This window comes from Tamandua tetradactyla, chromosome 1, assembly GCF_023851605.1.
Source record: "Tamandua tetradactyla isolate mTamTet1 chromosome 1, mTamTet1.pri, whole genome shotgun sequence".
In the NCBI taxonomy this organism is placed as follows: Eukaryota; Metazoa; Chordata; class Mammalia; order Pilosa; family Myrmecophagidae; genus Tamandua; species Tamandua tetradactyla.
The window spans coordinates 141,351,351-141,363,020 of record NC_135327.1 but is presented as its reverse complement, the minus strand read 5'-3'; the positions used below and the strand labels follow the sequence as shown (position 1 = coordinate 141,363,020).

The 11,670-nt window shown below is 36.0% G+C and overlaps 1 protein-coding gene across 2 annotated transcripts in view; it reads right to left on the bottom strand.

Annotated features, from left to right (window-relative positions):
• The window catches only part of ARMC10 (armadillo repeat containing 10), a 28,446-nt gene that overhangs the window by 5,569 nt on the left and 11,207 nt on the right, over positions 1–11,670 (bottom strand). For both annotated transcript variants that reach the window (XM_077157902.1, XM_077157835.1), the window contains exons 3-4: positions 10,149–10,283; positions 8,261–8,437 (exon numbers count right to left, since the gene is read on the bottom strand). In XM_077157902.1, coding sequence (XP_077014017.1) covers positions 8,261–8,437; positions 10,149–10,283 — 312 coding nt within the window. The remainder of the gene's footprint in view (positions 1–8,260; positions 8,438–10,148; positions 10,284–11,670) is intronic.

Here is an 11,670-nt window from a genome sequence, read left to right as displayed (position 1 = left end):
TTCTATTTTCTCTGTTATATCTCCTCCTCCTCCTCTGATCTGTCTCCCAATCTATAGAGATTCCTGTTCTGACTTCATGATGAGAAAGGGTGTCCAGACTAAAGGACAGGGGGATGTAATCAATTGATAATCTTGGAGAGGCTGGTCCCTCTGGGTTTCAGGATTTATCTGACCTAGGAGCCCTCTAGGAATTACAGGCTCTAGGAAAGAAAACTTAGTGCATGAAACCTTTATAAAGTCTGTTTAAGCCTTTGGTATTCTTAAGAGTCAACAGGAGTGATGTTGGTTAGGATTTAGCAAACCATGGCAGTTAGCACTAACTTAAGCTCACATAAAAACAGCCTCCAGAATAATCTTATTTGAACTCTCTTGGCCTCTGATGCCTTATTTTATTTCACTTCTTCTCCCCTTTTTTGGTCCAGATGGCATTGTCAATTCAGCAGTGCCAGGGCCAGACTCATCCCCAGAAGTCAAGCTCCACATTGTTGGGGAGATTTTCACCCCTGATTATCACATTCCACATAGGAGTTTTGTTCGTTTTATAATCTGGTTGTTTGTTCTTTTGTTGTTGAGTTGTATGATTTATATATACTGGATATCAAACTCTTATCAGATATGATTTCCAAATATTTTCTCCTATTGAATTGGCTTCACATTTTTGACAAAGTCCTTTGAGGCACAGAAGCATTTGATTTTGATTCTGCTTTCATTGCTCATGCTTTGGGTGTAAGGTGCAAGAAGCTACCTCATATTACTAGGTCTTGAAGATGCTTCCCTATATTTTCTTCTAGAAGTTTTATAGTACTGGCTTTTATATTTAGGTCTTTGATCCACTTTGAATTAATTTTTATATAAGGTATGAGGTACAGGTCCTCTTTTATTCCTTTGGCTAAAGATATCTGATTCTCCCAGTCCCATTTATTGAAAAGACTACTCTGCCCCAGTTCAAGTGGATTTGGGGGCCGTGTTGAAGATCAATTAACCATAGATCTGCTGGTCTATTTCCAAACTCTCAATTCTATTCCATTGATCAATAGGTCTTTCCTTGTGCCAATACCATACTATTTTGACCACAGTGGCTTTATAATAAACTTTCAGGTCATGAGGTATAAGTCCTCCCACTTCATTCTTTTTTTTAAGTATGGTTTTGGTTATTTGGGGCCTCTTTCCTTTCCAAATGAATTTGATAACTAGCTTTTCCAAGTCTTCAGAGTAGGTTGTTAGAATTTTGACTGCTATTGTGTTGAATCTGTAGATTAATTTGGGTAGAATTTACATCTTAACAATGTTTAGCCTTCCTATGAATGATAGGAAGACATGGAATGTCTTTCCACCTATTTAGATCTTTGCTGATTTCTTTCAGCAATGTTTTATAGTTTTCTGTGTATAGGTCTGTTACATCCCTGGTTAAGTTTGCTTATAGATACTTGATTCTTTCAATTGCTATTTGAATGGAATTTTTTTCTTAATTGCCTCCTTAGTTACATCATTACCTGTGTATAGAAAAGTTACTGATTTCTGCACATTAATCTCGAATCTTGCCACTTTGCTGAATATGTTTATTAGCTCAAGTAGCTTTGTGGTAGATTTCTCAAGATTTTCCAGATACAGTATCATGTCATCTGTACGAAATATGAATAATGAAAGTTTTAGTACTTTCTTTCTGATTTGGATACCTTTTATTTGTTTTTCTTCCCTGATTACTCTAGGTAGAATTCTAGCACAATGTAGAATAATAGTAGTGACAGTGGGCATCCTTGTCTCATTTGCAATCTTAGGAGAAAAGACTTTCAGTCCCTCACTGTTGAGTATGATGCTGGCTGTGGGTTTTTCATATATGCCCTTTATCATATTGAGGAAGTTTCCTTCAATTCCTATCTTTTGAAATATTTTTATCAGAAAAGGATACTGAATTTTGTCAAATGCATTTTCAGTCTCAATCGAGATGATATGATTTTCCTTTTTGATTCATTAATGTGCTATATTACATTGATTGATTTTCTTGTGTTGAAGCAGACTTGCACGTCTGGAATAAACCTCACTTGGTTATTGTGGTAGTTAGATTCAGTTGTCAACTTGGCCAGGTGAAGGTACCTAGTTCTGTTGCTGTGGACATGAGCCAATGGTACGTGAACCTCATCTGTTGTTGATGATGACATCTGCAGTCGGCTAGGAGGCATGTCTCTGCAATGCAGAGCTCAACGTAGCACAGCCCAAGCAGCTCACCATACCTCATCTCAGCACTCACAGCTCAGCCCAGGCCTTTGGAGATGCCGAAAGAAGTCACCCCGGGGAAAGCTGTTGGAACCCAGAGGCCTGGAGAGAAGTCCAGCAGAGATCACCCTGTGCCTTCTGGTGTGAGAAAGAGCCTCAGTTGAAAGTTAACTGCCTTTCCTCTGAAGAACTAATTAAATAAATCCCCTCTTATTAAAAGCCAATTCATCTCTGGTGTGTTGCATTGTGGCAGCTAGCAAACTAGAGCAATCATGGTGTATAATTCTTTTAATATGCTGTTAGATTTGCTTTACAAATATTTTGTTGAGAATTTTTGCATCTGTATTCATTAGGGAGACTGGCCTTTAGTTTTCCTTTTTTGTAGTATCTTTATCCAGTTTTGGTATTACAGTGATGGTAGCTTCATAACATGAGTTGGGTACTGTTCCCTTTTCCTCAATTTTTTTGGAAGAGTTTGAACAGAATTGGTGCTAGTTATTTTTGGAATTATGGTAGAATTCCCCTGTAAAGATATCTGGCCTGGCTTTTCTTTGTAGGAATGTTTTTGATGAGTGAGTAAATCTCTTTATTTGTGATTGGTTTGTTGAGGTCTTCTATTTCTGCTGCAATTAGTGTAGTAGGTTTTTTGTGTTTCCAGGAAATTGTCCATGTCATCTAAATTGTCTAGTTTGTTGGCTTATAGTTGTTCATAGTTTACGCTTATGTTTTTCTTCAAGGTCCATGGTAATGACCCCTCTCTCATTTCTGATTTTATTTATTTGCATCCTCTTTTTTTGTCAGCCTAGTTAAGAGTCCATTGATTTTATTTATTGTTTCGAAGAACCAACTTTTGGTTTTATTGATTCTCTCTTTTGTTTTTTGACTTTACAATTCATTTAATCTTGGTTATTTCTCTTCTTCTATTTGCTTTGAGGTTAGTTTGTTGTTTTTTCTCTAGTTCTTCCAGGTGAGCAGTTAAGCCCTTGATTTTTGATTGTTCTCCTTTTTTAATGTAGGCATTTAGAGAAATAAATTTCCCTCTCAGCACTACCATTGCCACGTACCATAAGTTTTGGTATGTTGTATTCTCATTTTCATTCATCTCCAGATATTTATTGATTTCTCCTGTAATTTTTTCTTTGACTCAATGATTATTTAAGAGTGTGTAACTTAATCTCCATCTATTTGTGAAAGTTCTGGTTCTTTGGTGGTTATTGATTTCTAGGTTCATTTTATTGTGGCCAGAGAAAGTGCTTTGAATGATTTCAATCTCTTAAAATTTATTAAGACATGTTTTCTGCCCCAGCATATGATCTATCCTGGAGAACATTTCATGAGCATTAGAAAAGATGGTATATCCTGGTGTTTTGAGGTATAATGATGTATATATGTCTGATAGCTCTATTTCATTTATCACATTGTTTAGTTCTGTATTTCCTTATTGATCCTTTGTCTGGTTGTTCTATCTATAGAAAAGAGTGGTGTATTGAAGTCTCCCACTATTACTGTTGAAATGTCTAATTGCTCCCTTCAGTTTTGCCAATGGTTTCTTCATGTACTTTGGAGCTCCTTGATTGGGTACGTAAACATAATATAACTGTTATTTCTTCTTGATGAATTATCCCTTTTATTAATATGTAGTGTCCTTCCTATTCTGTTATGAGATCTTTGCATTTAAAGTCTATTTTGTATAATATTAGCATAGCTACTCCTGCTTTCTTTTGGTTACAGCTTACATGGTATATCTTTTTCCATCCTTTCACTTTCAATCTATTTATATTCTTGGGCCTAAGATGAGTCTCTTGTAAATAGCATATAAATGGATCATATTTTTAAATCCATTCCGCTGATCTGTATCTTTTAATTGGTGTGTTTAATCCATTAACATTCAAAGTTATTACTGTAAAGGCAGTTCTTGAATCTACCATCTTATCCTTGCATTTTAATTGTCAGATCTATGTTTTCTTTCCCTCTCTTCTTCCTTTAACTTACCCTTACTAATACTCTTCAACTCTGGGCCCTCCTCCAGACCTCTCTCTTTTTTTTTTCAGCTGACATGACATTTAGTATTTCTTGCAGGGCAGGGCTCTTGTTAACAAATTCTCTCAGCATTTGTCTGTGAGAATTTTAATCTCTTCCTCACTTAAAAAAAATTTTTATTGATAAAACTTAACATACAAACACTCTTAACATACAAACATTCCATACTTGGTGTACAATCTATGGCTCACAATATCATCACATGGTTGTGTGTTCATCACCATGATCATTTTTTTGAACATTTGTATCACTCCAGAAAAAGAAAAAAGAAAAAACTCATACATACTGTACCACTTAACCCTCCCTCTTGTTGACCACTAGTATTTCCATCTACCCAATTTATTTTAATCTTTGTTCCCCCTATTATTTGTTTTTTTATCCATATTTGTTACTCACCTGTCCATACCCTAGATAAAAATCTCCTTGCTTTTGAAGGACAACTTTGTTGGATAAAGAATTCTTGGCTGGAAATTTTCCTCTTTCAGAATCTTAAACATATCATACCACTGCCATCTCTTCTCCATGGTGCCCGTTGAGTAGTTCAGACTTAGTCTTATGTGGCTTCCCTTGTATGTGAAGAATTGCTTTTCTCTTCAGCATTTGATAGTCTGATTAGTATGTGTTTTAGTGTGAGTCTATTTGGATTTATTCTATTTGGAGTTTGTTGGGTTCTTTGATTTGCATATTTTATGCTTTTATAAGGATTGGGAAGTTTTCTCCAATTATCTCCTCAAATAATCTTCCTAGTCCATTACTCTTCTCTTCTTCTGGGATAAAAACCAATGATTCTTATACTCGTGTGCTTTATCCATCATTTCCCTGAGATCCAATTCAAATTTTTCCATCTTTTTCACTATTCTTTCGCATGTTTGAATTCATTTGTTTTGTCCTCTATTTTGCTCATTCTTTCTTCTGCCTCTTCACATCTGATGTTGTGTGTCTTTAGGATATTTTCAATTTGATCTACAGTATCTTTCATTCTGGAAGAACTGCTATTTTTCCTTTATTCTTTCAAATTCTTCTTTGTTCTCTTCTAGTGTCTTCTTGATATCCTTTTTGTCCTTAGTCAACCCATTGAGTTATATAGGAGATTTGTATGAAAATCTTTGATTAGTTGTTCCAAATTCTGTGTTTCCTCCAGCATTTTAATTTCATCATTTGGCTTGGCCATATTTTCTTGATTCTTCACATGCTTAGTCATTTTTTTGTTGACTTTTTTGGATTTGATTATCTTGATAAAGTTAATTTGAAAATTGATTTCTCTGGCTTGTCTTAGATTTTGTAGTTGCTTGGGTTTGTGTTGAAGGTCTCCTTTTACACTTGGTTTGTCAGTAATTTCCTATCTAACCAAGGTCAAGCCCTGATGCGAAAGGTGCAACTCTAATTGAGGATCTGTTTACAATCTAGGGAGAAAAGCAGTTTGCCAGGGTGCACTTTTCCAGTCTTCATAGTAGATGGTGCTCTTGAGCCCCCTGTTCCTCTCAGGGCCACCTCTCCCTGACTGCATCAGTCGGCCAGGCTGGATGGAGACGGTACAAATCCAGTCAAAGCGACAGGTCTCATGTGCGTGCTGAAAACAGCCAGCTCCAGGGGTGGGGAATGGGGCACTAATACTCTGGAACTGCTGTCCCAGTCGCTTTTCTGTTCTTTCGCTAGTTGTTCCATGGTACAGGGGAACTCGGCCTATCCTTTTCTGCCATCTTCCTGGAAGTTCCTCAAAATACATTTCTGCAAGTATTTATAGAACAAATTTCAAAGTATGATACATAATTCCACAATTTCAGGTATTTCCTTCTAGCTGCTCTAAGACACTGGAGACTAAAAAGAAATATCAATATAATGCTTCAGTAATCATACTCAGTTGTTAAATCCTATCTTTTCTGTTACAACTCTACCTTCTTCTTTGATCCTTCTCCCAGTCTTTAGGGATATTTGGGCAAGACCATTCTAACTTCTTCATGCTAAAAAGGGATGTTGACATTATGGGGTGAGGGGCTGCAACCGGTTGATGCTCTTGGAGAGACTGGTAACTCTGAGTTTCAGGGTTATCTGGCCTAGGAACATTCTGGAGGTTTTAGGTTTCTGAAACATAAACCTAGTGAGTAAAACTTTATGATGAAGTGTCAGATAGAATCCTGGATATTCTTTAGGGTTTACAGGAATAGTGTTGGTTGGGGCTTGACATACCATGTAAACTGTTAGTTTTGTTTTGTTATTACAGATGTATCAACTACAAGGTTTATTTATATTAGTGTTCCACTATTTGTATTTAGTTATGAATCAGTAGTGTACCCAAAATTAATTATAGTACAGTGAGATCAATTCCTTAAGCAAAATTAGATTTGATTTACTAAGAAAATATCTAAAATCAAACAGTTTTCCACTTACAGATGGATTACTATCCAAAAGTTCATTTGCAAGTTGGAACTTTAAACTGATTTTTATGGGGCAACAATGTTATAATGTTATAATGGTCATGTTCCCAAGCAGACAACAAAAGCAAGTTTTCTAAATCGGAAATACCAAAATAAGCAATATAATGGAAAAACAAAACAAAATAGAACATATTATTGTGGCGTGAGTCACCTTCTTAAAAGTGATAAAATATATTAAAACAGATTTTTATGAGAAATAAAGAGATGCACAACCATAAGGCCAAGCTCTTCTGGCTCTGAACTCAGTGTCCTCCTGAGGTTTTGGGCAAAGCAGCTCCTGGGACAGATAGAAGAGAGAGTTTTCCTAGAGTGGCAATGCCATGGGGGAAAGAAGGGAGCTATTTTACATTCAGCTTCAGGGACTTGAAGTTAACTTGCTCCATTAGATAGCTATTTATAGGTAAGCACATAAAGGAAATTGCCTGTGAATGGAGCAATATTGTTGTAAGACTCCTCCATTTCATCTTTTTTTTTTTTCCTTTTTCCTTTTGAGTGCATGGGCTGGGAATTGAACCCAGGCCTTCTGCAAGGCAGGTAGGTGATCATTCTGCCACTGGACCACCTGTGCACCCTCCAATTAATTTTGAATGCCTTTGGGTACATCTTGGATCCAATCCAAAAAAATCTGACCAATAGAAATGTGAAAAGTCGATATGATCACATCTTTAGAACAAGTTTTAAAAGCAGGACTCCAGTGAGGCACTCCCATATACTTCTTGATAACCTTAGAAATAACTTCAGCAATATAATATATTTGAATATAGTTTCACACCTGGTCCTTCTAAAATGCTCATGCATTTTTCTCTCAATTGTGGAAGAGAATACAGACCAATAAAGTAAAACCTTGATTAATAATCAGCCCAATTAATTAGAACCTTGGATTACTCTACATCCTCTTTTTATGCTTTTTCTTGAAAAAGTGCCAAATGATAAGAATGTACACTAATGAGGGGTTTACTCAAGTTTCACAGTGTCTCCTGAAATTCTTCACTAATTCCGCTTAATCTCTGATGCCTCCTATATCAACTAGATTAAGAGAATATTTAGGATGACCACTCAAAGGTACCGAGACATCCTTCACATTTTTAATACACTCCATTTCCTAAAGTGTAAAAGTGATATCAGCTCAAAAAAAAAAAAGTCGTATCAGGAAGATTTTTAACACACAATGGCTAAATAAAAAAAATGTTAAGCCTAATGTAAGCAAAAAATTCAATTTTAACCAGCTCTAGTTACTCACAGACTTCTTTTAATCACAATGTTTCTATATCTGGCAGGGGGAAAATCTAGCTGCTATACTTCAATAAAAAGTATTCAGCTACTCAGAAAACCAAAAGAATATCAATCTATTGATAAATGAATAAAAGATGATTTTCATAAGTTAATTTTGCAATTCAATTTAAGGGATAAAAATAATTTACTGGGTCCATGTGAAGGTTTTTAATAAACCTTAATTAAATATTCTCCTTTTCTGAAGAATATTACTTAAGCTAGGGGACCTGGAAATTCAATTTCAATCAAAATAAACTGTATGCAGTAGCTTTTGCACTTGAAGAGTAACCACTTCATACCTTGGTGCTTCCATTTCCTATAAGTAACACGTGGAAAAGGTCTGTAAGGTAACTGTTAAGCATGTGCTGGTAGTCATTGGTTACAGTCATGTTTGTTAACAATCTCAGTCCAGCCAGCTGCACAGCAGAATTCAGTGGATCAGAAAAGACATCCTCACAGACTTGATTCATGTATATCTGAAGGGAAGTGGGAAAGAAAACAAAAACAAGAGCATCTTGGAGTCACCAAATCTTCCATTAAGTAGTCATGTCTTTGCACACTGGATTAGACCTATTGCCCAAGATGGAACTAGTTCCTTAGAAGAGGGAGTATTATTATTTGGCCCTCAAATTTTGGTGAGTTTTTTTTAAAGCTAACTTTATTAATATCAGGTGCTGTGCTGAGCATTTTACAAATGGTACCTCATTTAATCCTATGACAACTCTATTAGGTGGGTTTATTATGGCCATTTTACAGACAAGGACTTTAAAGTCAAGGAGCTTGGGTCCTCTGCCCAAAGTCAGCCGGGTGGTATGAGAGCACTGTCCTACCCCAGAGATCTTGCTCTCAACGCTGATGGCTTATCACTTCGTGGGGCCTCCTAACTCAGTTCACCCTTCTGTTTCTTTGACACCAAGGTGAAAGAAGAAGATATGTGAAGCCATTTTCTATTACAATAAATATCTTATTAGGGTCCAGAGAGCTACATGACACTAGAAATAAAAAGCAATGAAACACAATTTTTCTTTAAGGCTAGTTCAATCAAAAGTAGGCAGAGGTAAAAATGTACTTGGCTCAAGGGTCTTATTTACTTAGGGATGTGGGTACTAACTATCCCTTTGTAATACTGTTAACCACCACTAGCTAATGCAATGCTGGTAGTATTCCTATTTCATATATGACAGAACTAAACCCAGTATAATGGTAAGTTTTCCAAAACTCTGTTTTCCATGTATCACCATCATCTTTCCAGCTTTGAAATAATTAAATCCAAACTCCACCAGAAGTTCCAACTATCTGATAAGAAATTTTTCCTAATTTGAAATATTAAATTACCAATTGTCCCATAAACTAGTACTAATTTCTTTAATTCTCAAATGTATTTATGTTACCATAGAAACTAAAATAATGACAGGAAGGCAAAGAGATTAATCTGGTTTCAAGATCTAAAAGACATTTACAAGCCAACTGGCTCTTTTTGGTCACAATTTCATGACATACTGATCCCTCAAAGAAATGACATCTTCGGGGTCCTTTATAAATCACATCTTTTTGTAAGAGGCTGATTTTTTTAGTACTTCTAATTATCCTTCAATATTTTCAGCATTCCAATTCTAGTAACATGGTTGCCAAATAAGTCAGCTCAGTATTCTTCATCTTGTTCTTTTCTCTTGGAATTCCTTTTTTTTCCCACCTCTATCTATAGAAATCTCATACATTCTCAAGACCCAATTAGGACTCCACCTTTTATAAGAATTTTTGGATAGGATGTCTCTTTTCTATGTGGTCATGAAGTTTTACTAATACTTTTTTTTTAAGCATTTCATCATATTCTACCTTATAGACTTACCTTTATCCCTACTTCCAGCTTTTTTAGAAGAAGAGCTGTACCATTTTCATTTCTATACTCCTCTGTAGTACTCAATAAATGTTGAATGGAACTAAATTAACATAACTTCCTAATTTGTTGTCTTTCTGTTGATTTTATCTGATGTTGGCCTGGTTCCTTCAGCACATTTTGGATTAAACAAACCCCATCTTCTACCTCTTACTGCCTGGTTCAGTCCTTCCCTCCTCTGCTTCATGCTCCACTTTTCTAAAGGATAGTCTACCAAAATATCAATACATACCTTTTTATTTTCTTTTTCATTTATAACTAATATTTGTTTGTGTTTTCAGATAATTTACCTTTATCTTGCTTTGATTTTCAACATTCACACTCAGGTTATTCAGTGCATTTAAAGCTTTCTCTTTAATACTGTGGTTGTGACTGTTGATCATGTTTCCAACAATTGGAATACCACCCAATTCACGAATAATGGCCTAAAAGGGAAAAAACAGGACCATGACTTCAATATGCACCCCCTTCATTAAATTCTTTGCATTCACAAATACAATTTAAAATTAATGATACTTTGGGAATACCTTCGCCAATATCATTACAATCTATAATTCCTACGTTAAAAATTTTTTACTAATAATTTTATAGGTAAAGGAAATAGTTAAACATAAAATTATTAAGATATGCAATTATTTAAATTATAGCATGGAGATATACACTAAAGATTTGCAGAACTAATGTAATGACCTCAACGCAATTTATAAAGAAAATTACTTTACTTTGAAAAGAGTTCTACATCTAAGACAGAAAGAAACAGATCTCCACGTGATAGAGGCAGAAACTGGTTGCCAGCAAGCCATCACCAGAATGCTACAGACTTCGGAGAAGGCATGGCCTACTTTTACCTTGATTTTGGACTTCTAGCCTTCAGATTCTGAGTCAGTAAATTTCTGTTGTTTAAGCCAAGCACTTTGTAGTATTTTGTTTTAGAAGCCCTGGCAAACTAAGACAACAGGCATGCTAACAAATCAGTCACCCACTATTGTTTTTGTTTGCCTGTCAACTCTCTTTCCGTTGGGTAGATGTTGTACCTCCTCTATCTGCCATACTCACTGGTGCCACTATTGGTCAGTTGTATTCACATTCATCCTTGCTGCTCAACTGTAGGATGCTCAAGTGAGCCAGGCCTTGCCAGTTGTAGTGGACTGAAGAATAGTACCTCAAAAGACACATCTACCTGGAACCTGTGAATGTGATCTATTTTAAAAAGGGTCTTTGTCCTTTTATTTGGTAATTGAGGTAAGGATCTCAAGATGAGATCATCCTCGATTATGACAGTCCTCTTCTCTTGTAAAGAGAAGGGGAAAGAACATACAGAGAGCAGGCCATATGAAAATGGAAGCAGAGTTTGGAGTTAATGCCACTATAAACTAAGGGACACTTGGAGCCACCAAAAGCTGGATGAGGCAAGGAAAGATTCTTCCCTAGAGCTTTCAAAAGGAGCATGATCCTGCCAAAACCTTGATTTTGGACTACTGGCCTCAAGAGTGAGAACTGTTTTAAGCCACCTGGTTTATGGTAATTTGTTACAGCAGCCCTGGGAGACTAAAACACTAATTCCTTCCTGCAGTGACTGATATTGAAGGTTGGTACTTGATCCTAGCTGAGCTAACATGAACCTATGTCTGATATTTGATATATGGTAGCCAGGCAAAGACAGAAACTCTACCTTTTGGATCATGAGCTACAGGGATGAAGACTTGAGAGCCCAAGGATGGGAAGAAAGCCTCTTTACAGTCAGAGACAAAGACCAATACAAAAGAAAAAAGGAACAGGACAGAAAACTATATAGCATTGCTAAAAGAAATC